At 58.3% G+C, this 25934-nt stretch overlaps 7 protein-coding genes across 7 annotated transcripts; all 7 read right to left on the bottom strand.

The window, feature by feature from the left end:
- Positions 1-87: 87 nt before the first annotated feature.
- Positions 88-1524, bottom strand: LSCM1_02430 (uncharacterized protein; the record flags this gene model as incomplete). The annotated part of the gene is made up of 1 exon (XM_067320013.1): positions 88-1524. One exon carries the CDS (start codon positions 1522-1524, stop codon positions 88-90), a length of 1437 nt encoding a protein of 478 aa, XP_067175388.1.
- A 1305-nt stretch (positions 1525-2829) lies between these two features.
- On the bottom strand, positions 2830-3273 carry LSCM1_02429 (uncharacterized protein; the record flags this gene model as incomplete). The annotated part of the gene is made up of 1 exon (XM_067320012.1): positions 2830-3273. One exon carries the CDS (start codon positions 3271-3273, stop codon positions 2830-2832), a length of 444 nt encoding a protein of 147 aa, XP_067175387.1.
- A 1190-nt stretch (positions 3274-4463) lies between these two features.
- On the bottom strand, positions 4464-6959 carry LSCM1_02428 (uncharacterized protein; the record flags this gene model as incomplete). The annotated part of the gene is made up of 1 exon (XM_067320011.1): positions 4464-6959. One exon carries the CDS (start codon positions 6957-6959, stop codon positions 4464-4466), a length of 2496 nt encoding a protein of 831 aa, XP_067175386.1.
- A 973-nt stretch (positions 6960-7932) lies between these two features.
- LSCM1_02427 (uncharacterized protein) lies at positions 7933-12039 on the bottom strand (the record flags this gene model as incomplete). Its single annotated transcript, XM_067320010.1, has 1 exon — positions 7933-12039. The coding sequence occupies one exon, from the start codon at positions 12037-12039 to the stop codon at positions 7933-7935; it is 4107 nt and encodes a 1368-aa protein (XP_067175385.1).
- A 3425-nt stretch (positions 12040-15464) lies between these two features.
- Positions 15465-15752, bottom strand: LSCM1_02426 (uncharacterized protein; the record flags this gene model as incomplete). Its single annotated transcript, XM_067320009.1, has 1 exon — positions 15465-15752. The coding sequence occupies one exon, from the start codon at positions 15750-15752 to the stop codon at positions 15465-15467; it is 288 nt and encodes a 95-aa protein (XP_067175384.1).
- Positions 15753-17945: 2193 nt separating this feature from the next.
- On the bottom strand, positions 17946-18263 carry LSCM1_02425 (uncharacterized protein; the record flags this gene model as incomplete). The annotated part of the gene is made up of 1 exon (XM_067320008.1): positions 17946-18263. One exon carries the CDS (start codon positions 18261-18263, stop codon positions 17946-17948), a length of 318 nt encoding a protein of 105 aa, XP_067175383.1.
- A 2805-nt stretch (positions 18264-21068) lies between these two features.
- On the bottom strand, positions 21069-21881 carry LSCM1_02424 (uncharacterized protein; the record flags this gene model as incomplete). The annotated part of the gene is made up of 1 exon (XM_067320007.1): positions 21069-21881. The coding sequence occupies one exon, from the start codon at positions 21879-21881 to the stop codon at positions 21069-21071; it is 813 nt and encodes a 270-aa protein (XP_067175382.1).
- Positions 21882-25934: the final 4053 nt, after the last annotated feature.

Below are 25934 nucleotides of genomic sequence, written 5' to 3'. Positions count from 1 at the left end.
CTGCAGTGGAAGACAAAAGAGGGGCAAGGGGGAGGAGGGGCGGTGGGCGCCAAGGGACCGCGGGCGTCGGCCTCCCTTCTTTTCGTCCTACCACACGGCGCCTTGCCGCGTCTTCGATGGCACCGATGGCGGCGTCACAACAAGAGGGAAAACGGCGGCGACGGGTTCAAGGAGGGGCCCAAGCCAGTCGACCCCTGGTGAGGATGCTTGGGCAAGCGCCCTGCGCGGGACAGCCATCATTACCACACGAAGCTGCCACAAAAAGCTAGTCATGTCGGTGATGGTTGAGGCGGGCACCAGCCCCACTGGAAGGGAGAACTCGAAAGGAACGCACGGGGTGTCAAGAACGCAGAGCTGAGCGCAATCGATGACGCGTCTGTGCGTACAAACAAAGTTCTCCATACCCTGCTGCTTGGTCTCCATCACGTTCGCGTCATCCACAGTCAATGCCCACTCCGGCGTAACGCACTCCAGCAGCTCCAGCGAGATGGTGACAGATACCGGCACTGGAGCTTCTGCATCTTGACTGCGCTGCATGCGTTGGTTCGCGGTGGTGCTGTCAGGCCCTGGGCTTGTCTCCAGTAAATTGAAGGCACCCTGCAGGTAGTCGCCGAGGGAAACACAACAGGAATGCAGGTGGACCTGAAGGAGGTCTACGCCTTTGCACGGCATGATGAACGACAGAGGTTGCCTTCGAGTGGCCAGACTGCTTTGCGACCTCGCCTTCGCATCATGGCGCACCGTAAGCGAGGTGCGCATCTGCGCCTCGTGCGGGAGCATTACGTCTGTTAGCGGCGCTGCCATCGACGGCGTGGGGACAGAAGCAAGTGGGGCGGCCTGAAAGTGAAAGCCCTCTGCCACGAGTGTCGAATGAGGAAGGAGGGGGAAGAGCGACATGAGGGGCAGCTGAGCAGTAGTGGCGACGCTGTTGAAGACTATCAGCGGCACCCTAACCTTGCTGATGTGCGGTATGGGGGCCTTTGCAGTGGAGCTCGAGCGCACCGCGTACCAGGCGGCAGATATGGTAACATCATGCCGATAGTCCGCGCCCCGGCCTTTGAAGGTTGGGGGACACCCCTCCGGTAGGCGTAAGGTGAACTCGAGAGCGGTGCACTCGTACCGTCTCAGGTGCACTTCCTCCCGGAGTAGTTTTTTTCCTGTGCTATAGAGCCTGTACACCACCTTGGAACGGCTACTGTCTGCACGGGAGAGCCCTGGCGGCCCCTGCTCAGAAACGGCGGCCGGCCAGCTGACGGGCCTCATGACACTGGTGTCCACTTCGACGAACCCGACGAGCTCTGCCTCGACGGGTGCGACGCGCACATCCGTCTCTTGCGCTTCCATCTCGGAGGAGTCGATAGAGAAATAGTTGTGCGTCGATGCACCTTTGAGCGGTGCCAATTGCTTTCGTTTACTCAACGTCACTTCGGGTACGCAAGTGAGGCTCAGTCGCATCTTCACCACATCTCCAGCGATGTACCATAGGCGGTGCGGCGCCGCGCTCACATTCAGTGAAAAGTCCATCGCTGTCCGCACGTGGGGAGAGGAGGGAGAGAGCTATCGACACGATCTTCTGCCCCCCTCCCGCTTAGACTTTTGGCAACGCACGGCTGCAAGAGAAAGAGAGACGGGGAGCAGATGTGAAGAGCAGATGTACAGCTGCGCTGCAGAAGAGCGTATAGAGAGAGAGAGGGAGGGGAGGGAGGGGCGGTATGAAAGACAAAGACGGTGCTACTGGCATTGGCAGAAGTGTCGCGCGACACCATTGTGAGGTGACGCGGCCCTCCTCCTACGTCCCAGAAAAGCTTACGGCGGCTGCGATGCCGAGCTAAAAAGAGGTGCATCTCCTCTATGCATGCAGCGCAGACGTACACACCAACACATCATTATCGGTGCGGAAGCCAAGCAGCAACAGTCTAATGACTGCGTTCGACACACGCGCGGGGGGGGGCTCGCCTGCTGGACGCACAATGCTTCTGGAAAGGAAAAGAGAGAGAGGTTGATGAAGGCTCAAATGCGACGCGTTCTCCAGTGTCGTACGCGCTAGCTTGCACATTGGCAAGATTTCTCGCCATCGAGATGTATGTGCAGAGCGTGTGTCTGTCTGTGTCTGGAGAGGAGAGAAGAGTGGAATTGAGCCGTCTGTTACGTCGTAGATGTTAACGCCAAGCGAAACAAAAAACAGTCAACGAAAGAAATACGCCCAGCGGAGCCGATTCGCCTCCGCTTTTAAACAATAACCCTTAAGTATTAACGCACCCACGCTCAGATGCGCAGGCGGCATCCCTGGGAGCGATCGTCTCTCCAGCGCGTCAGGAGAGGAAGAGAACGAAAGCACCAAAGAGAAGTCTGAGAGACTGCGTGAAGGAAGAAAGGCAATCCACGAAACACCACAACACGTCGGGCTCGCACCCCATCCACGCATCCATCATGTCGCCTCTACGCCGCACTTTCCTGCGAGGAAGAAAAACCACGCATGAAGAGGAAGGAAGGGCGCCAGAGTGGTCACTGAGAATGCGGCTGCACACGCACACACACACAGACAGCCACCGAGAAAGTGACACGTGCAGCCGCTTTACCCATCCCATTCAAATGCACTGAGGCGCCTCACGACGCCTTTCCTTCTCGAGAGCCCCTCGGCTCATCGTATCCAAAAAAAGGGGGGTCACACCAGAGACGGCATCCAGTGCACAAACGTCTTCGGACCTCTCTCCACCCTCCCCCCGCATTGTTGCCGAATCGAGCCCTCGTGAATGCCGAAAAAGTATGCGCTGGTCTGCGCGGAACGTGCGAATCACTGCTAAGAGAGTGTGTAGATGCCGTCGTGCTCTATTCCTCCGCGTTCAGATCCTCAATGGCGAGCACAATCTTGTCATAGCTCGACTTGAGCTCCTCGCTGACCTTGAGCAGAACCACGGAGGTGGCACGCTTGCACTGGGTAGCAGTGCCTAGATCTTGGCGCGAAGGCACCCACACGTACGGAATCTTCGCTTCTTCTGCCATGATGGGGAAGTGCGACACCACGTCGTATGGAGACGCATCGGCGCCAAGCACCAGAATGCCTTTCTGACTCTTGCGAATCGCCTTGGTGACGTCCTTTATTCCCTTTACGATGCCCTTCTTGTTTGCTGTGACGGTCTTCTTGATGAGAGAGTACACCTTCTTGGTCATCTTGGGCTTGTCGGAGGTGATGGGCCACGAGATGGGGCAGCGGTAGAGCTCCCGATCGTAGTCGTACTCTTCTGTCACCTTTGCCTGCTCTTCCTGCGCCATTTCGGGGGATGGGGGTTGGAGGAGGCACCGGAGGGATTTCACGCGCTCTCTGCGCTGAGAAGAGGGACGAAAAAAATAATAAGCGTCTCTGCCGAGCGCGTCAGCAACAGGCGGCGTCACGGCTAGACAAGTGGTATGCACTAATCAACACCGACGTTTTTCGCTGAAAAGAAAACGCGCACGTACACGCTCGCAGCGTCGGGCACGCGTGCAGGAAGAGAAGGCGAGGACGGAGGAAGGCACGAGAAGAGCTCTGAAACATGCGTGAGCGCAGCCAAGTGCGTAGAAATGCAGCAAGACATGAAATAGAAAGAGGGCAAAGATCCGTGTGGGAAGTAGGGATGGCTAGGAGACAATGGCTGAGCGCATTCTCGTCATCAGTGTCGGTGCACTGCCACCAAGACCACCGTGACGGTGGTGGTGGTGGTAAGGGCGAAAGGTAGCCGACGGGGCACGTGGAGAGGATTCCGTGCAGCCGTTTCACCTGTGCCTGCCTCCAAAAGCCCGACCATACCCCCGCGCGACGCCAGCTACACAGTGTGGCATCACGAGGGATCGTTGGCCGCATGAGCGCATATATATGCATACACAGACTCGCGTAATATATATATATATATATAGAGGGGGGAGAGATAAAGAAGCGTTCTCTCTTCGGCATTCAGTAGACGTGATTACGTAAGCACAGAAGGCGGAGAGAGGCACGAGCGGCAAATGTGGGGCAGTGCACACAACTCCAACCGCACAAGAGCACAAGACAGCAAGCGCGTCTTCCTCAGCGAGGGACGTCTGAGCAACCGAATTCGGAAGATCAAAGAAGACGTCCGCGCATCGACCTGTTTGGCACTCCTGGGCTGATGCCACCGCTGCGTCCTACAACAACAACAACAAAAAAGAGCGACGCCGAATGCGCGGATAAAGAGTGAGTGACAGAGAGAGTGAGGTTGAGAGGCGATAGGCGGCAGAGGGTGAGGGGACTGAGCCGGTGACCCCGCAGCGCCCCCCCCATCAACTCGAAGCGAGCTGGGGCACTGAAGAACACTAAAAGCAACAAGCAATCTGAGAGGCCTGCTACTGCAGAAAGGGCGTCAGATGCACTCAGAGAGGGGAGGGAATGCTCCCTGTGGGCCACACGAATGCAGCAGTGCCACCTCCATACGCTTTATTCTCCAGAGAGCGGCAACACGAGGCAGTTACAGTCGTTGGGAAACCTGAAACATCTGCTCACGCGCTTCGCCGTGCACCGCGTACGATATCCTTACGCGTAGCGTCAGCGTGCGCGGGTTGGCCGTGTTCTGCGAGTTGTCTACCTTGAGGTGTTGTGTGGCTGATCCATACGGCATGATGGTGCTCGGCAGCGGTGCCACCTCTACCGTGCAAATTCTAAGTACAGCCACACTAAAGCTCAGCTGCTCCACCACCTCGCTGAGGTTCGACTGCACGAGGAGATCTGCGATGATGTCACTCCCCTCCATCCGCCCTGAGAGCAGAACGTCGAAATCCGCACAGCTGCAGACGCGCACTCCAGTGACGTCACTCTCATTCTTCGGAGACGCCGGCTCGGACTTGTCGCCAACGTCCGCCATCAGCGGCGAGCCAGACGCCGTTGTGACGCATTCCGCTTCGCTATCGCCGAAGAGATCCTCAAACGCGTTGGTATTGATGGGTGCGCGTTGCGCCATCGTCGGTGAGACAGAGCTCACAGACAAAGGTGAGCCGACTTGCGAGGAGAGGACGGCCAGAGGGCTTGGGGTGCTTTTGGCGGGCACAGCGGGCTTGTTGGCACCGTCAAAGTTGAAGAGGTCATCGAGCGTCGTGGTCGTTTCCCGGTGGAGCTGTTCTTTGGACAGTGACACAACCTCGACAGGTTTCACATCGTCGGTCTTAGGGCTGATGGCCGGCATCTGACTGAAACTGAACGCGGCCTCCTGCGGAAAGTCTACCAGCAGTGACGTGTACTCGCACGCGCGCTGCTGCAGCTCACAATCCATGTTTGTCATGTTGCTCGCGAACGTGGCCATGGCCTGTGGCTTGGCGTCGGGGCACTTGGTCGCGACTTTCATCAGTGCCGTCAAGCCATACTGCTTGATCAGAGTGAAGTTTGTATTCGTGGTGAGATTGCTAAGACACGTCGCCACGGCGACACCTGTGAGCCCCTGCACGGCATCCAGCAGCAGCTCCACATACTCACCAATGCACCACAGGGCAACCACGAGGAAAGACTTGCGAGAGTGATGTAGCGCGTCAAACGGGTACGACACCTCCTCCCACAACGCCTCCACCGCGCGTGTTTGCATGTCCTTCGTTTGGCTCGAGAGAACGACGAGCAGTCGGCGCGCGAAGTCCAGCGGAGCAAACTGCCGCGCGACTTTGAGAAAGCGGATGGAATAGTCCACACGCCAGATCTCGCTGGGGTAGTTAGTCTCGATCACTTCGCACACATGCCGCGCCACGTCGCCCTTCATCTCATCCGAGCAGAGCGACATGTAGGAAATGAGGTCCGGCACCAGCAGTCGCACGTTATTCACAGTGATGAGCTTCACCGTCAGGCCTAGGGCACGACGGCGAATAGAGATGTCCGCATCGCGCAAGCATTCGAGGATGATCGCCTGATGCTGCACGACCGCGTCGAAGTCTTTGCTCGAGTACGCGAGGAGTGTCTGGAGCCCCACAAACCGCAGGTTGTTATCCCTGACAGAGGAGAGGAAGCGACTGATCGTGTTGATGGCGAGGTTTCGAAGGCCCTCGTCGCTCTCGATCGCGTTGATTGTGCGCACGCACTCGTAGAGCACCGCGCTCCCGACGTTACGCGTCGCGTCCGTGTTCGTGATGACCTGCGCCAGGACATCGTTAAGGGCTTCGGAGGTAACGTCGCTGCCAGCACCGATGATGCGCATGAAGTGGAGCAGCTTCACTTGCAAAAAGGGATCGGTAATGCCGTTCACGTCCTCCTCCGTGATGCGAGAGGAAAGCACGAGCCCCTTCAGCGCACGCACTGCGCTCATGGCGTGCTTGCGGAACGCGCTGACCATCTTCGCTCCGGAGTCTCTCTGCAGGCATTCAATGACGAGCGTCAGCATGCACATCAGCGATTCGTGATTACCGTCGAAGAGGTCGGCGCAGTGCTCTAGAATATACTCGGCTTGGTCTGGGGCCTTGCGCACCACACGCAGCGCGGCCAGAGCTGCCTTGCTGCGCAGTTGCTGTGGAGTGTTCTTGAAGAGGCGCAAGATGGAGTCGAGGAGGTCGCGGCACATGTCCTCGCTCGCGATGTTGGCTGCCGCGTTCAGTGAGATGCCGATGAGGCAGAGTTGCTCGGAGGAAATGCCCCGGCAACTTGCACTGATGCTGAGGTGGGCGATCATGCGGTTTTCCACCAGCGTCAGCACCTCATCGCCCTCGCTGAAGAGGAGCTGCAATGCCAGGTAGCCAGTGCGGATGCCCGAGAAATCTGCCTGCGACAGGAGCTTCAGCACCTCCATATGCGCAAACTCTGTGGGGTAGCCGAGCATACGGATGTACAGTAGCATGAGCATGTACCGCACCCGAATGTACGGCTTCGCATCCGCAAACCCCTTCCGCAGCTGCGCGCTGATAATCTTCACGTTTGAGCGCTCCTCCTCCGTCGTTTTGCACTGCCGAATGAGGCGAATCGCCGCCTGCAGGCGCATCGAGTCCATCGACGACATCTTGCTGCGGTCAAGTGACTGTGTGGGTGATGGTGGTGAGGGCGGTGAAGACGGGAAGCAGCGCTCCTTCTGTTATGCCTGCGTCGCGTCGAATGATGTCCGCGTGCGTGTCTATCACTTCTCGCATGCAGTTACGCCAGTACCAGATCTCGTTTCCTCGTCTCACTCAACGATGTGCAACTCTGTAGCGTGTAGGAATGTGCGCCAAAGGCGAGGTGACGTAGGCGTGGGAGAAGAAGAGGGGGCGGAATGCACCAGGACAGACAAAATCAGTGTTACGTGGCGTGTGCTCAGCACCAAGAGGCACGCACCAAGACAGATGAAGGGTGGCACTGATAAAGGCGGGCTTCCGCACGCAGACACGCGGAGGCACCTCCATGGCACCCGACTATGCCCGAAGTAGAGACGACAGCTCGCCTTCCCCCATTCGTAAGGTCTCTCTTTGGCGCACCGAATGCGCTGCCGTCGCGAACCCGCGGAGTGGAGGGGAGAGGGCGCAGCAGGCGGAGATATCCACGAAAGGGCCCTCACCAGAGGAGAACGGCCGCGCACAGATGACACAGGGGTGACGGCGGGCGTCGCCTCCTCTCGTGTCGCTCCCTCGTTCGTCGGTTACGATCGCCATTAATCGATCTTAGAGGTGAAGCGCGACCCTCAGGCATAAAGCACAAAAGGAATGCATGAGAGGGAGAGAGAGGGGGGAGGGAGGAGTGAGCCGCAGAAATCGTGCGGAGGGTGTGTGGTGGGGCAAGAGGGGGCGTGATGAGAACGCTCTTGATATCAGACGCACGCACATCACACATCAAAGAAACAGAGAGGATACAGGTCACGAGAGGACTTCAAGACGCAGTCGCAACGCTGTCAGCGTGAGTGGGGGGGTTACATGCATCTTGGCCTCTGTTCTGTCCTTCACTTGCCTGTGAAGCATTCGCAGTGGACACGCGTGACCCAACAGTTATAGCTGTTGCGCCGCCTACGACAGACTGTAATTTCGACGCCCTTCCGTCACGGCGAAGAGCAGGCGCTCCTTCATGATCTCGCGAGTTGTGTAAGGTGGCAGCTTCAGGTACAGGAAGCACGTATTGCACGAGGGCAAGGTCTGCTCCTTGGTGCTTTCCATGTCTTTCATAGCCACCGTGATGAGGCGGCCGAGCCCTGCCAGACCGTTGAAGGGCAGCCTCGGAGAGCCTGTCAGGAACTCGAGGAAGTGGTGCTGCTGTACTCGGGTGAAGTCCCCGCCAACGATGGAGAGCAGCATTTCCACGTGCACACTGCCACTGCTGTAGCCGTTGCCCACCGTTGTCTGTGCCCGCAGCTCCGCCTCAGTAAAGAGTGGGCCGTCGCCCTCAGCGTCGGAGCCACAGAGGAACGCGCTGCGCTCCTCGTCACTCAGGCACCAGAGCGCTTCCAGCTCCATCACTGAGAGCAAGCCCCATTGGAAGTGGCGCAGGTTTTCCAGCGCCACCTCGAAGCGTGTGGCCACCGTCCGCTGCAAGTGCTGCTCCAGGGCCGCATGGGTTTGGAGGGGGCTGCCATCGTCCATCTCGAGCTCCATCGCTGCGAGCTCGGCTTCCGAAGCGTGCTGCAGGTGAGCAAAGCCCCGGTGCAACGACGGGTCGAGCACCTCCAGCAAGCCCATCAGTGCCGCCAAGGTCGATGCGCGGAGCGAGTTGCACCTCTCGGTATTCTGGGGCAAGGCAAGCCCGAGCGAGGGGAGCATCAGTAGTGGCCACGCCTGCGGCACAAGATCCATGTCCATGCGATAATCATCGATGAAGGAGCGGGCGCAGGCGGCGCCGAGGGCGAAGAACTCCCTCAGGAAGAGGGCTTTCGTCGTCGGAAACGCAACCATCACCGGGCTGGCCCCACCGTCATCCTCCGTCACGAACCAAAACTTTGACGTCGCGCGGAAGTACGCCGAGAGCTCCGTGTACACCTCTTGCGATGGTCCGCTGCCAAAGCCCTCCTCGCCCTCGAAGGTGAAGTCCATCTTCACCAGCGGCGAAGGACGAGTGCTGAAGCTGTCATGCAGGGCTTGGAGTAGCCTGGACTTATCCGTGCGCGGCACTTGGAACTTGTGCAGCTTCGACGACTCCGGTGCAACCCCTGTGTTTGTGGACATCACCGTCGCTGCTTGCTCATGCAGTATTTGAAACGCAAAGCGGCGGCAGTCGACAGTCACGTAACGCGTGATGAGGTGCTTCACAGAGAGCGGCAGGTGCGGCGCCAGGTGCGTCGTGAGGCACCGAAGCTCCGCCGGGACAGCGCGTGCGCCGCCGAGAAACACAAAAGCCCCAGCGCTCTCGTACGCCTTCAGGAGGCGCCGCTGAACACCGCCGTCTTGTCCGCAAGTGCGACCGAAAACGGCAATCAGAGCACCCAGAAGGGAAGCTTTCGGAGCCGCCGCTGCTTCAAGCGCCACCGCAGGTCCCGGGGAAAGGAGCCCACAAGGGCACGGTGCATAGAATTCGCCAATGTGCACCGTCTGCCTATGCAGGCAAGCCAGAGGCGTGGAAGCGGAGATGAGCCCTCTTTCTTCTGTAAAGAGCACAAGCGTTGTGGAGGACGCAGTTGCCTCCGCGGAGTTCGCATCGGAAGCGAGCCATGACGCCAGAAGGTCCTGCGCCGTTGCCGTCACGGCACCGTTCACACGGTTACAAAGCGTCCTCGCACATGTTGCGCAGAGATCATAGTCGCACTCTCTGCACGACCACGCATCCTGAAGGCCACGGACACTGCATCCGTCGCAACTCCAGTTGCAGCCGTGATGATGGTGCAGGGGGTGTTCGCGGGGACACGTAAACTGATCAGATCGGCTCTTACTGCACACCGTCACCTCCACCACTTCCGACTCTTCCACAATCTGCTTGAGCGTCCTCGACTGCTGGAAGTGGAGCGCCATGTCCTGCAGACGCTTCACTACCAGACCCGTCAGCAGATGCTCGAGTCGTCGAACCCATGGGGCTGGGGCAGTGCCGTTCATCTGGACGGCGCCATCTGTGCTCACAGCAGCGGCACCAGCAAGATCGTACACGACTTGGCTGCACGCGGCAGTGTCCCATGCGCACGGCTCGGAGAACTTGAGTGCCTCAAGCAGCTGCTCAACATCACTGCGGTCACCGTGGTGCAGAACACGCCGTAGCTCCGCCGGTTCTATCCGCGGGAGCTCGCAGCGGGGCAGTAGTGGTGGGGTCGAGGGTTGGCTGGCAGCCTCGCGGCGCAACATCTGCACTACCGGACTTCGCTCTGGTGTCACGGACGCACTGCGACGCAAGATCGTCTCCGTAACACCCGCCTCAAGCAGCGTGCTCGCCCACGCCCTGTCTTGGTGAACAAGCGCCTCCGAAACCAACTCGATGAGAGACGTCGCGGCATCCGCCAGAAAACTGCGCAGCGTGGCCCGCGTGGTGTCCTTCGCTTGAGGTCCCACAATCATTAGTACTTGCAGCAGCACAGACTGACTGTAAGTAGCAGCATCGCCGCCGTTGTGCAAGGCGGCCCCAAGGTGCTCCAAGAGCGCGCCTACGTCGCGCGCATGAAGTGCGACGGAAAGCTCGCGGGCGCGCGCCGGTGAACACTGAAGCGACGGCGCGGCGGGCACACTGAGGGCCACAGTGTACGCACACGATACTGGCTGGAAGAGAACCTTGCATCCGAGATCGAAGGGCCAAAGAAACTCACGCATTGTCGAAAGGTTTACTCGGCACCCGCGCGTTTTCAAGGTCAGACTTCTTTGGGCGGCGAAAAAGGCATTCGTAAGGCAGAGGCGGTCCCGCTTCGCGAAGCGCCGCGCATACTCGTCATCGCCAACCGACCACCACATGTGCTCCGATACGGGTACGGTCTTGGCAGCGAATATGTTGGCGATAAGAATCAGTAGTGGCCACTCCGGCTCCGGCAAGTGCCACTTGGCGCCATCGCCGTTGCTCAGGAGGTCCTCGCCTTGCCCCTCTTCGCCGTCGTCATCCTCGCCTTCATCTGTCAACGGTAGCGCGATTGAACCGTTGACGCCGGAGGCCGCCTCTCGATGTGCGAACGGGTTCGCAATCGTCAGCGTACTGCGTACGTTGCGCGTCAGCTCTCGTGCCAGGTCCATCGCGACGCTGACGCAGATGTCCGCCGGCACACCGGCAAGGCGCGACGCATCAGAGAGGATTGCATTGGCGCAGCTGAACACCGTGTTGCGAAAGACGCGGTCGAGGCTCGGAGTAACGCACGCTCTCTGGCAGATGAGCAGCAGGACAAGCGCCTCGTCAGCAACTTCGTGGCGGTCACCATCAACTCCTTCGTCAGAGACGCGTTCTGAGTGTGAGGAGTTTGGGTCAGTGTTGCGCTTGCGCTTGCGGCCTTTGCGGCTACTAAGAGTCACGTTCGCTTCCGTAGCCGCTAGCGTCTTCCCTGCATACGCCCTCAGCGTCACCGCGCCCTCCGTCAGGTGCCGAAGCAGACGCAGCCAATCCTGATTCATCTCCATAGACTCGAGCGCCGCCAGCCTTCTGCGGAGCACGTCACGTATCAGGCGTACAAAGTGCGGCTCCGACGACAGCTGGGCACTGCGCAGCAGCAGGCAGCACATTCGCAGCGCCTGCAGGCACATATCCAGTGACACGTCCATTACCATCTTGCAGAAGTCCAGCTGCTCCTGGAGCGGCGGCAGGGCGGCCTGCACCAGCTCGTCGCCCTGCGCTGCGACAGACATGCATTGAAGCAACTCTTCCTGCAGCTCCCACCGCTTTGTGTGCACGAATTCGAAGCCCGAGCCCCGCGCTGGCGACTCGTGAATCATGCGGGATACGAGCTGAAGCGCTGCCCGCACACACCCGACCAGTTTCGCGCGCGACTTCGATGAGAGGACTGGAATAAACTTCTCAAGGAGTATGCGAACCGCGCGCACAGAGAGAACAGTGGCGTCACCACTGAGGTGCTCGCAGTGCAGAAGCTTGTGCAGCATCGCAAGCGGCTGCTTCAGGGGCAGTTCATCGGTGCCTTCCGCAATGATGAGCTGCGTGCAAACCTCCAGGAGAGACGTGTATGCCTCCTCGTCTGCCAGGCTCGCTGTCACATCGCTCAGCGATGCCATCATGCACGAAGGCGTCACGTCCGCAGCGGAGAAGTGTGATCAAACAGCTACGCTGAACACGGCGGACAGCCTCGGGCGGACCTCTCTGGGCCGTCAGCGATGCGATGTGTAGCGGCAAGCCGTAAAAAGCGCACCCCTCGCAGGAAAGAGAGGGAGCACCACTATTTATGATAGATATCTGTTAAGTCATACGTTTCCCTTCCCTTTCGCATGCCCCCCGTGCGAAGCAGACGCAGAGAGTGCCGTGGGAGAGGCGGATAGGTGAACCCTTACATACACACGCGCAGACACACAAAAAAAGCACGTCCAAAGATTCAGCTAGATCACCAGTGCAGACGTACGCGAGCCAATTCGAGGAGAGGGGGGAGGGGTGCAAATAGTTTGCATAGAGTTAGGTGGGCCGGCGCACAACGCACGCGTAGGAAATAAGCCGCTTACGCTGTCGCAAGGGCGTCATGGCGCTGGAGGGAGACAGAGAGAGGGGTGATGCTGCAACCAGAAGCGAGGAGCCCACCTCACAGCCTCTGGCCCACTTTCCGTAGCCGCTCTGGCACACCCGACAAGGACATTTGGCGGCGGGTCTGAGGCAACTGAGTGAGACCGAGACGCCACGTGAGCACTTCTTTGGAGTGCGCAAGTATGTGTGCCCGCGCATTCGACAATATCTCATAGGAAGGGGGGGCTCAGCGAGGCGACGGAGACAGAGAACACAAAAAACGAAAGCAGCGCCACCAACAACAGCACTCATAGAGCCCTCATCCGATCACTTTTTTGCAATGCAAATCTCATCCTTGTGCCTCTTTCCTCCTCCCCCTCTACCGGTAGCGAGAGGCAACAAAGAGGAAGAGAGAGAGCTGCCAAAAAAAGGTGGCCGAGCACGAAAGCTGACCGGCACTGGAGAGGACGATGCGCAAAACGTGGCCGCACGCGCGACAGGGAGCGTACTTGTCTGTGTGCTGGTGTGAAGTGGTAGAGGAAGAGAAGAGGTACCGCAGCCCCTGCTCCCCCCTCCGCCACAGGCGCCGGGCAATCAGCATTGACGACCGATTGGCCCCTAACAACAAGCAAAAGGCAAAACGTTGCAAGTCATCATCGCGGCCGCCCAAGGGTCTTCTCTTCACGGCATTAGCGTTGCGGGTAGCGCAGGTCCGCTCCCACAGCCCTCGCGGGCGTCTCCGGTCATGCTAGCAGCAGTCGATGGAGTTCCTGTGGTCGAAGTTGAAGGCGATCATATCGCAGATATCGATGGCACCGCACGATCCGGGCAGGTACCTTGTCAGCTCCTCCACGTCCGCATCGACCGAGCCTTGAGAGACACGGTTGCGGGTGCTGAGCACGCAGTGGACATATCCAACGCGGAATGGAAAGTACGCAGCCAGCTCTGCCGCTGAATCGTGAGCGTCACACTACCTGAGATGCCAAGGACAGAGAGTTGCCCAGTCGAGCCATGCTCCTCAGTATTGTCTGTGCGTACCTGCTTTGCCCTCTGTTTCACTGACTTCGATGAGCAACTGCCCGACACATTCGCAGCAAGATGTTCGGCAGGAACAAAGGCGGGAAGGGCGGAAGCGACTCTTCGCCTTGGCTGAGTGTCAGAGGCGGATGAATCTCCTGCGACCGAATAGTCTTACCGTGGTGCGCGAGAGTCGGAGTGACGTCTTGCATCAGTCGTTCGCATGCCTTTGCGAGGAAGGCACCACCGGCGTCTGTCAGACAAAGATGCAACAATTTCAGCAGCCCTGAAACGGTTACCGCCGACATCGACCTCCACTGGGCCGCTTATTCGCACACAGCATTGTAGCCTTGTTCAAGCGCCACGAAGCACGGAAGCAATGCCCCTCGCATCTACTCAAAGGTGGCCTCGCCATACAGCCCCTCAGTCGAGGAGCAAGCCTCACCCTTTTTTGTCGCCGTCGATGAGGAAAAGAGCGATGGCCCGAGTAGTAAAAGGAGTCCTCTTCTGCGGCGAGTCGAGCGTGCTGAGCGGCGCTGCCTGAGTTTCAAAAAAAAAGGGAGAGGCGTTTCCAAGAGATCGCTATTTTTGAGTACGTATACGCCCATACGCAGCCAGTGTGGCACCGTTGGTTTCTCAGGTCGTCGGTGCAGCACTGCTCCGACCATTTCTGAGGCACCAGCACATCAAAAGGAAAAGTGCGAGGGGAAGATGAATGAACCCTCAATCCAGGAGGTGTGTGAACAGCGCGGCTCGGCAGGTGAGAGACACGTGCGCTCCCCTCACGACGCCGCGAACTCCGACTTCCTCCGATGCCAGAGAAATATCTTTGCTTCCCCTAATCTTCGCCACGATCGCAATGCTGCCGCTACGCGCCCAGATGAGTAACAAAAAAAAAGAGGCATGCACCTTCCGTACACGTAAAGGTGAGTCAATCGTCCCTCCGCTTCGTCGCGCAGCGTTGCGGCACCCCTGGTAAAGAATTAGGAGCACACACACCCCACGTAGGCGTCGCACCGCAAGAGGTCCATCACCACCCCTACTTACCCAGCATACCCACAATCGGTGCGCTTGTGGTGGTGGTGGGGGAAGAAAGCCGCAGCACCTCCCTGCCCACGCCGAGCTGCCTCAGCAGGTGGTGACAGCAGGGTCGACCACACAAACACACACGGAGGTAGCGACGTCAGAGTCGCTCACCGCTGCGGGTGTGTGGGATGTGAGGGGCTCCACGCCGCTGAGTCGGAGCAACCTGTGGGAGTGCGTACGTGTGCGCCACCCATACAATGGGCACGGCATCGGCGTGGCCCGGTCGCACCTCACCTCGCCCTCGCGCTGCCCGTTGGTGTGTGCGGAGTCTGAGCCACCCCGAGGGGATCGGAGCAGGTGGCGACCAGCGAGGTGTGTGTGTGTGTGGGGGGCAATGAGGCCGAGTCAGCGCGTGCCCGCATGCCGCGTGCCTCTGCGGCTGCCTCGCACCACCGGAAGAGACGAGGGCCTGTGTGGCCGGGCCGAGAGCGCGCGAGAGGCGGGGAGGGGCGTGCGGCGGAGCTTCGTCGTTGTCGCGCGTTGTACGGCTGAAGGGAGGCGTAACAGAGGAGGGCAATTAACTTCACGGAAGCGAAGGAGAGCAGTGAACGAATGCCCCTTACGTTGGTGAATGCTGCACTGCGACTTCCCTCGTGCGCCCGCGCGTTCGCGGCAGCCTGCGAATTCAACGCGAGAGAGGTAAAAGCGCGAAGGGAAGAGAAGAGATGACGGAGGGCGAGCCCCGCTTCAGAAAAAAGATAAATGGTGAGTGCGATCAGGCACGGGAAATGCTGAGGCACATAATTGTAATGAGTACACAAGGACATAGTGGCACAAAGAAGCGGGACAGGACAACGACATGACTGGTGTAATATCGTAGTGGGTCGCAGATGCACGCGGTGATGGCCGAGAGAGAAAAAGAGAGCGCGGCTGTCAAAGCCAGAACTCAGTTGTGGCGGAAAAACTTCCAGCTCATCCACGCGGTGTAAATGCTCACACAAAGGCTCTGCAGGATGAGCGGGGCCGCTACCACGTAGAAGATGTCTTGCCGAACAGAGGTAGTGGTGTTGGTGCTAATGCGCGACGTCGAACCGCCATCAAAACCGCGAAGAACCGCGCGGGCCATCCCACAGAGTGTCGCGATGGTGAAAAGAGTGATGCCGATAAATGCCGGCCACGCATAAACCAAGCGAAGGAATGGGCTGCACCGATAGTCGGGTATATTCAAAAGCATTATAGCGTGCGTGCTTTACAGGGTGTGGTGATGAGCTGAGCCCACACAGAGGGTGTTGGGAGAGCTGAATCCTCCCCCCTCCTCCCCCCCGCTGCGGGCACACACACACAGGGCAGGCAGGGAGCGGGGCTAAAGGAGGCGCACTCAAATAGAAGCGTGGCGGTGGTTCTTGCGCGCCTGGAAGAAGTGCGAAGCGTAGGAAGCAGTAGAGGAGGGCCTCCGTGTCCGACGCCACGTTTGGCTTGCAACAAAACGAAAGGGGGAGGGGGGCAGAGCTGAAAGGTAAAAGAGAGAGAAAGAAAACGAGGTATTTTCGAAAGGCGCCGCAACAGGCCCACAGCTTCTTGTGAGATTTTTTTCGAGGATCAAAGTCGGGCTGTCCTTTTCAGACGCACAAGTACCTTTGTTGACGCGTCTGTGATGGCGCGGGTGGACGTATAGGAACCAAGTAAAGGCAGCGTATTGCCGATGGTCGCGTAGCCCCTGCTTGGCGAGATGTCCGGGCACACACGAAGGCGCACGAGCGCGCCGCGAATGTAAGAGCGAGTGAGTTTGTACGTCACACAAGACACCACCGTGCCGAGCGAAATCGATAGGAAACAGAAAACAGAAAGAGAGAGAGGAGACACTGGAGGAGAAGCGGAGGAGACGGGGAGGCGCGCTGTGTCGAGTACCATCAGGGGCATACCGCTGACGACCTGTGCGACAGTATTCGTTGCCGAAGCGAAGGCAAGGACGATGCGCTTGCCTGAGTGCAGAAAAGGGAAGCAGTCATTTCAATCCAGAAAGGATTGCGTCTCCGCCAAAAGTATCAGCAAGACTTTCCACATTCGAAACTAAAGAAAAAAAGACATGAGAGAACAGCAGCATATGTGTCATGACGAATACACACGACGTGCGGGGGCCACTAAACGTTGATGCGCATCTTCAGGAGTGCTTTCTTGATCTTTTGTTTGTGTTTCCCACAATGAAGCGAGGAGTCGCCACCATGGCTCGGCTAAAGGTTGCAGCTACGCTTTCGTCACTGCCTCCACTGCCGGACTTCGAGATGAGGCCTCCACAGCGCCCCGCTTCGTGCGTTCATGTGTCGTTTTCCTTTTTTTGTTTACAACTGTTTTTTTTGTTGCGCTGTGATGCTTCGAAAGGTTCGCATGATGTGATCAGCACATTGCCACGCACAGCATCTGCTGCCGCGAACCCTGACGCGCCGCACAGGAGCTGAGGCTCATACTGTCACCTTCGAGCCACCGACGGTGCGAGCTGCAGGGCTACTAAACGGGAGGGGGACACAGACAACGAGCAAAGGCCGTCGAGAGAACGCTGTCAGAAAAACGGCGTGCGCCTTTCCCTCCTGAAAACCGGTTCAGCTCATCGTCGCCTCCGCTTTTCTTCCCTGCCTTTCGTCTTCACAGCAGCGGCGGCGGGCGATACCGACGACTGGCGAGGGGCGCCCTTTCTTTTTGCAGAGAGCGGCCTCAGTCCATGCCCACACGCATTCTTGGCGAGACACGCACACGCAGACCCACGCTCACGGATTCCGTATCAGCAACGACAGAGTGACCGAAATATAATTAAATAAATAAAAAAGATTTAAAATGAGTTCCAGAAGAAGAATAAAAAGGCGCAGCCGGAAGCTTCGGCCCGGTGGGGAGGGGGGAGCCCCGCCGCGCGCAAAGCCCTGCCCAGGCTGGCTTATGCTTACTTCTGTTGTGTGGATATGCTTATGGATGCCTGTGTGTGTGTTTGTGTGTATGTGTGGCCGTGTGCCTGCGACACCGCGAACATGTCCATATGCAGAGAAAGATGTATACCTACACTTCGTACAAGCACAGCGCACCCGTCTTCTCTCTGCGTGTGTGTGTGTGGCCTGTTAGTACATCGCGGACGCCCACGGCGCACTGTCAGCCCTACAGTCGGCTCACGCTCTTAGAGGGGCCCTCTTGACCGCCGGCCTTTCCTCCGTGCGTCCGTATCTCATCATCAGAGGGGGTCCAGGAGCTTCTTGGCGAGTTCGATTCAACGAAAAACGCGGGCACTCATCGCTTCGCTCAAAAACCTTGCCAACTCAGATGAAGACCACTCCGACAGCTGCGGACTTGCAATCTCAGGAAGGCTATGGCGACTCACGGCGCAGAAAGAGAAATGCGCAACAAGAGCATAAAAAATGTCCCTCCCAGCCCCTTTCCCCTCTTTCTAATTATACTGGAAGGACTTCCACCCGAACCAGCTTCCATAGGCGCAGAAGAGGAGCAGCTGCGGCGAGACAGCCATCCAGAGAACGAGGTGCCAGCGTGCGCTAAGGATAGGCGAGGCGCGATGAAAGCTCCCGTTCCTTTCTTCAAGACACGCCCACGCGCTGTATGCAAACCACACAATGAACGTCAGCGAGAACAGCAGCGTTGTGTAGCCGAAGAACAGAGGCCGCCTGCTGAGATCAGGCGGTGGAATGGCGTGGCCCTCCTCCGGGTGCGCGGCAATGGCGAGAGGGGCACCGTACATGGGAAGCCCCATCTTCGAGAACGCGCAGTCGCGCTGTTGTCGCTCACTCGGTCAAGAAGAGAGACGCCCAAGAGCAGATGAAGACAACACCAAATGAAAAGGCCACGCGAGGGGGTCGCTGCTCCCTGGCTTGTCTTTGTCCGGGTTTTTTTAGTGGGAAGGCCTACCCGCCTCTCCTGCGGCTGCGCGCGCCCCCTTTTTTCTCGGCTTGCTGATGCTGCTGTCTCGGAGACTGTGCAGACTTTAGAGCCAAAGGACACACTGGAGGAACTCGAAGAGAGAAGGCAGGAAGAGGGGAGGGGGGGCAGACGGGACAGAATGGGATGCGGCGCGAGGATATCAGCGGTGCACGAAACGGAAATGTACACAGAAAAACGGAAGCGACATCACCGAGGAAACAGAGATAGCCAACAGCGACAATGTGCGGAGTGGTCGTTTAGCGCTGCGAAGGCCAGGGCGCTCTTCGCGGAAAGGGCGAGACAAGGTCGCTCGATAAAAACAGAAGACTACAGGTTCTATGCTCGCGCGCCCGTGAATGAGATCGCTTTAAGGGACAAAGGGGGAGGGCGAGAGGAGGGAGGCGGTGATATGTGCAAACGTGTAGCACACTTACGCCGCCTCGGCAAATAAAAGTTAAGCGCCCCTCTCCCGTCTCCCTCGCTCGCAGGTCAATGCAGATGAGCCTCAAGCCAAATAGTACGCGGTGCCCCGTCGACGCACCTAAAGAGAGCGCTTGCTTGCTGTTCCGGGCTGACGTATGAGCTCGGAATCCTACTTGAAAGGTGGTCCAGCGGCACGAGCCCTTCGAGTGACGGAAGCGCGATTCGAAAAAAGGGAGGAGAGCGGGAATGAGGTGAAGCAGAAGGCGGAAACAGAGTACAAAGAAGGCCCAAAGAGGGTCACAGCAGTGCGCCGGCAAAGTTGACTACTCTGACAGAGCAGCAGACTCGCCTTGATTCACTTTAAGGGCATCAAGAACGGGCTATCGTCGAGGAGCCGCCGATGTGACTGCTAAAGGGGCCCGCACGTGTTTCGAGCAAGTCGCTCGCAAACACCGCACAGAGCTTTAGCTGCCCCTCCGTATACGCGCTACACGATGGCCTTCACTCTGATGGGCACAGGGAACTGTTTAGAAGATGTATGAAGAGGGAAGGGAAACAAGCAGGAAGCACTGTGGCCATTGCGTGTGGCCCCGATGGCGCACGGCGGAAAGTGACGTGTGGGAGGAGGAGGGGTCAAAAAAATAGAGAAACGAAGAGCGATGGCCTACTAGTCGCGAGTGGCTCGGTTGAGATCTTACAATAATGTCTGATGAGGTTGCGTGGCCGTCGGTCCTCTATCGTTTCGACTCAGGTCAGCTGCGGTCACCGGCGCAGCATAGGATGAGAATACCACTCCGTAAAAAGCGGCGCCAGTGTGATAAAGCAATCGTGGGAATGCTAGTGTGAGGGAGGGCGAAGGGGAAGAAGGTCATCGGATAGGTGCACCACATGAAACGTGGGAGCGTGCATTGAAGAATCAACGCGTCGCCCAGCTGCGGAGCGAATAGGCCTGGGAGCGGCGCCTCCACAATAGGTTCGCCCGTGGACGTTTTGAGACGTGCTCGGGGTGGGCAGCTCGCTACAGCAGGAGTACAGGGTGCGGTGGGAAGGGGGGTAGGTGAGGAATGACGGCAATACTTTCCTTCGTATCCCACATTTTAGATTCATGATGTCCTTATTTTTTTTTCAAGTATGGGCTGGCGTTGGCGTCGGCATGTGCACATCGCAGAAGGCGCATGAGAAGCCGCAGGTGAGTTGGGTTACTGCTGGGGTATCTTTGCTGGCTACTCCCGCCTCCCCCACCCTCCCCCTGCGGAGCTTGCCGCCTCGCACCATCAGCATCACAGTGCATCTCCTGCGTCCAACATGAGAAGCAAACACACACACGCACACACGCAGAACGCGAAGAGAACTATAAGTCACGCCACCACTCCACTACAGAAAATAGGCGAGAGAGGACGTCACGGAGAGCGATGCACACGCCTACACGGTTGCACGAATAAGAAGTTCCTCGTCTGCGGGTCCGTCTACTGCCGAGCTGTGGGCGAGAAGCCCACGCACAGCGGCCATGTGACGGCCCTCTCCAGCGATTGTCGAAGTCGGCAAGAAGGGGAACGATTTAACAAAAAAAAGAGGGAGGGGGCGATACCGAGGCGACGGGCGAGAAGGCAGCATGAAGGAGCCCACAGGAAGAAGAGCGCGTGACGTAGGGGGCGCTGATGACATTGGAGGAGATACAAAACCACCGCGTGTACGGCAAAGCTCTAACGAAGGAAAGCACAAGGAACACCACTGAAGGGGCGAGGCCAATCATGAGAGGGAAGAGATTCATGAAGGGCGACACGCATGCGCACAAGGCACCAACGAAAGGCATCGGAGAGAGACATACCCCGTGCGTAGGTGAAGGTTGCATTCATCGCCTGGGGCATCAACGTCGGACCTCCTTAGAGGGCGTCACTGCGTCAACTCCACCCCGACAGCGAGCGAGACGAGGAGAGGCACGAAGTGGTGATAGTGGTGGTGACGAGGAAACTGCGTCACAAAGCGATATCGGTGCCCCACGCTCCTTTACATTGGCCGCTTCCACGAAGAAAGGGGAAATGAAACGCGACGGACACGTAAAGATGGTCGAGGAATCGCGACGGATCGAAGTGGGGAAAGGGCGCCGATCCCCTTCCCCATCGGTGGGTGCGCAGGAGCACATATGAGGGCAATATTTGAAGAGAGAAGCGCGCGTCACCCGACTTCTGCAGAAGTCGAGTGAACCTTGGCACGGTTAGTACGCACGCGGAGGACGCGAAAGTTTCTTGTACCGTGGCGTATAGGCGCCTGGGCCGGGCGTCTGGTAAGTATTACCTGATCTAATCAAAGACATCGATGAGTCTGCCTGGCGGCGACGGATACGCTCGTCGATGGCGAAGTCTGCGCTGAGAAAGTAATTTCCCTTCTGGCCAAGGAGAGGACGAAAGCGACGCTCGCGGCCAAAGGTGCACGTGTGCGGGTTGTCTTCTAGCAAGAAATCTCCCATGAGCAGCGTACTGTCTTGCTGGGCAGCCGAGCGAAGCGCGTTCTTGACTGTTAATTGTGGCGTCACCTTCAGCGCGCGTCGCCGCTCCTCCTCGGAAGGGATGGGGTTCAAATAGGCAAGCGCGAAGGTGTCGGGGTAAATGCGTTTACAACGGTGTTTACGATTTGTATGCAATCCAGAGTGCGCGGTGAGCGACTCCATCTCGCTCCGGGGTTGCGCGGAGGTAAGTCCAGGAGTAGAGTGCGCCCTGTTTAGCCTCGCATGCGTTGAGATGCTGCTCGAGGAGCACTCGGCCTTCTGTCCCACGGCGGGTTCGTGAATTCCCTCGAGTAGTTCCTTCCGCTGCGCTTCAAGCTGCTCACGGCGACGCCTCAGCTCCTCCAGTTCTCGGCGAATTGCATCGAGGTGGGGCTGCACTTCATCCTGTGATTGCTTCGTGTTGCCTGTATTGTCCGTAACTGCGTCGCGAGAGGAGCTTCGAAGAGGCGGAAGGTCACGCGCAGCCTCAGGGCACGGCGCCGTACAGGAACCGCCGCTACGTTGAGGGAGAGCAGATGACATAAAGCCTAATGCAGAGAACCCAATGTGAAAAAAAAGAAGAAAAAAGGAAATGAGGAGGTCGAGAGACAGTTGTGTCGAAGTCACAGCAGCGGAGGTGCACGCCGTGGTAGAGGAAAACGGGCACCAACGGCTGCGTTTGATTGCGTGGATAGGGGGCTGGAAGACACTTGTGGTGGAAACCTGACACCGATACGCGTACCCTTTCGTAGGTAAGATCAAGACAACTGATGCAGGGGGTGGATGTGACGAGCGCAGATGACTTGGACAAGGATTGCTCTGTTGTCCAGTCGGTTGCCATGAATGGAATATGGGGAGCCCAGCGCAGGAAAGATTCACCAGCATCGAGGGTGCGTGGGGTGGGGGGAGGCAAGAGGAGAAGGTACAGCACGACGCGCGTTGAGCATGTGGAATGGTAGCGGAGAAAAGGGAGAAGCGAAGGTGACAGAAAAAAAAAGAAAAAAGGGTCCACATCCAATGGGCGAGCGGCTCTCGCGCCAGCGTCAGTGAGCGACCGTGACCGTGACGCGTGGCAGTTTAAGGGCGGTCATGGGCCCCCCCAAACCCTCCTTTCCACACGACGGAGAGCGTCTGCAGCGCTTCACCTGCACATCGGCACGCCCACATGGTCAGTGAAGCGTGAACGTTGGTAGTAAGGCTGTGGCTCAGTGGTTTCTCACTGCGCAGCAACTTGAACACAAGTGGCATGCACCTTTGCCACCAGTGATGCCCGCGCAGGGAGAGCGCTCCCCGCCCGCATTCGATGGTCGCCCGTATCTTGTCGCGCTCACACTCCGGTGAGGCCACCCGTCTCACCGGTGGCCGCTGCCTCCTCTCTCGTCCCTCTCTCTTCCCTGCCTCATCCGCCCTTCTGACGTGCTGTCGCGACGGTGGCGATGCGTTAAGGAGGGAGCGGGAAGCGGGGAAAGGGGGAGGGCACTGAGGAGTGACCCTCAACGTGGGTTACGGGTGGTGAAAAAAAAAAGAAAACGAGGACAACCTCAGCCCGCAGCGCCGATCCGCCGGGCAGGAGAATGGCATCAGCGGAACAGCAATGCAGGAAGGCCAGACACAGTGGTTGGCTCTCGGTGCGGAGAAAGCAGAGTGCACCCCTCTCCCCTCTTCGTCACGCACTAAAGGCACAGTGAGCGCCACAAAAAAGAGCACATACAGAGGGCGGCGCACTCGAAAAAGGAAAAAGGCGCCAGCGGCACAATTGGCTGTGCGGCCAAACAAGGAGAAGGGGAAAGACGAAAAAAAACCGACGACCGCTTAAGCGAGTGGGAAAGGACAGCTGAGGGGAGCGCAAAGGCTGTCTTGCGTCGCGATGATCGCACTCACACCCGCACCACGGCTCACGTGAGCGACGCCGCAGAAGCCAAAGGTCGCTTCTCCCCTCTTCTTTGGTTCGAAGCCTGCAAAGCGGTCCGCCTCGGCTCCGCCACCTGCGCAGAAAGAGAGAGGGCCTGCTGTTCGATGAGAGCTGCCCAGTGGCTGTGCCGTCATACGCACGGTGGTGGCGTGAAAAGATATATTGCAGGTGCAATACGCCCTGTTGCCTATTCCCAAAGGAATTCAGTCGGCAAGAGCGGCTCTCCGGCGCTGAAGAGACCCACAGCCTGCCCTGCGCCTTTAAAGGAAAAGCGGCGAAGGAACTCGTCGCCACTTCACGAGCCTCCGCCAGCACCTACCTTGCGCATAGTAGAGAGCCCAAGGTGTCTGAGGGTACTCTCAGATAACTGAATGCCGACAGGCCTTGAGAGTCCATTGTGCGCTTAAGAAAACGAGCACTGAGGCCGCTGTTACACAGCCCGAAAAGCCCGCGCACGCCTCCTTTCGCTGGCACCGCCTCAAGAACGGCAGCAGGTGTTCCCATGCCGTGGCACTTGCCGACACGCACGGAAAAGAATGTTCCGGCTGCTGTCCCTTGCCAAGTCGGGAGAGTAGGAGCGAGCGGCTGACCTCCTCCACGATGGCCTGCATGGCATCGCTGCCGCCTTCAAAGCAACCACACAGGTGGCCCATTAGTGAACACAGACAGCCTCGCATCTTTCACATTTCCGAAGGGATTCACCACCCTCAGCATCTTTTACTTGACCTTCGGGGAGCGCGTCGTCTTCCGCGTCTTTTATACGCGCCGCCGCCGCATCGACAAGCGGCAGGCTGTCGCCCGCTATCCGATTGCGTAGCAGATCTTCCATAGCGCAGCTGATCGCCGTCGACGCAGTGAAAGGCTCCAACGAGGCACAAAACCTCTGCCAGCACCGTGATGACGCCAAGAAACTGCTCGATGTGGCGGTCAGTAAGACTGTGGCGCGTAGTGGCGCACGCCTTCCACATTCCTGCCGGCCCTCCGCGAGCGTGGTGCCGTGAAGAAGCTGCAGAGTCTTCGGAGGTACTGAGTACCGCGCCCACACTACGCAGGTTGCCCACGCCCCATGTCGACTGCACTGTTGCAGGGCTACCATGCCGCGCTTTGCCATTCGAACCGCACACCCCCCAGCTCGTGTGTGCACCGAACACACTAAAGCCTCTGTTGCGTTATCCGGTTGTCCTGCAAGCGCACTCTCTATTCACCGGGGGTGCTGAGCAGCTTGCCCCACACTTGGTGTCCCCCAGACGCTGCAGCACGCAGTGAGGACATTTGCCGTCCTCAGGAGGCACTGCCGCTGTCTTCGGCGGCTTCTGTTAAAGGGTGAGGCGGCAACTGCACGGCCAGAGAGGGCGGTCACAAAAAGAAAAATAAGAGGAGACGCGCCGGCAATGCAGGGAGGGGAGAGTGGGGGGACGGCGTACGCGATGGGAAAGGTAAAGGAGGGATGGAGGCAGATGCAGGGACGTACACACGCATGGACAACAGAACTGACACTGGTACAATGTGTTTCGTCGGGTTGCCGAGGAAGTAGGGCCACGCTCGCATGTACCATTAGGAGCAGAGGGAGGGGGAGGGGTACCGCCTTCCGTTTCGGATTCAGCCAACATACGTGAAAGCCATGCATGTTTGTGCATTTATGGCCCCGTGAACAGCATGATGAAGCACGAGGAGCACAGAGAGTCAGATGAGGAGGCGAAAGGAGAGAGAGAAGGGAGGAGACGTATTTTTGATGCTGGAACGCACGGATGCGCTGCGCAAAGACTATGACAGGGCGGCCTAGTTCAGGAATGAGCGTCGAAGTGGCGCTAAAGGCCACCAAGGGAGGGTGGCTTGGCATGCGAAGGTGTGCGTTCAGTCGGGGGAGGGGGTGGGAAGCACAGCGTTGCCCACACGGAGGGCGGCGCCACTGAGGAGCAAGTTGAAAGGACGTACGCACAGTGGCGTTACGCGACTGCCTCTGTGCGGCCTCCATTACCTTCTCATCTGCTTATGCGCCAGTGCAAGAAGAAAGAGCCCACAAGGAGACGAATACCAACCCCTCAGCACGTGCTCAGTTTGCATGGCGAGCAGGCGAAGGGGAGGGGGGTGGCCCTACGGCTCTATTCTATCGCAACCTTTCACATTGCGGAATGGAGAACCACCGCACGCAGCGGGGCGCTGTTAAGGATAACGCCGTCGTCGAGCAAGCCCCCACCCCAGCACCGAAGGAGGGGATGGAGGCACATTTCTTGGAGCCCTCCTACGCGCTTCACTGGAAGCTCAGACATCAATGGAACGGGCACACATGCGCACGCAGACACGCACAGCCTCACACACAAACACATATGAATAGGGAGCGCAAAGAGAAGAATACGTGAGTTGAGCAAACATAAGACACAACAGAGATTATCAACAGAGTGTCATACGTTTCGCATGCACTTCCGATGTCGCCGAGCGGAAAGCCAAAGGACAGCAAAACGAAAACGAAGGGTGCCGAGGAGCATCAGCGGCTACATCATCACCGCGGCGACGGTGACGGGAGGAAGAAGAAAAAAAAGAGCGCAACAAAACCAAAGCGGCCCATGATCGCGCTGATTGGCGCCTGAGGCTGCAGCCCATAAACGAAACACATGAGAGCGGTGCGCCACTGCGTCACATCCCTTTCTGCGCGACACGCGGGTGTATCCACGACGCGTCTGCGT

The sequence above is a fragment of the Leishmania martiniquensis genome, chromosome 34, assembly GCF_017916325.1.
Source record: "Leishmania martiniquensis isolate LSCM1 chromosome 34, whole genome shotgun sequence".
Taxonomy (NCBI): Eukaryota; Euglenozoa; class Kinetoplastea; order Trypanosomatida; family Trypanosomatidae; genus Leishmania; species Leishmania martiniquensis.
This window is presented reverse-complemented; position numbering and strand designations above follow the sequence as displayed.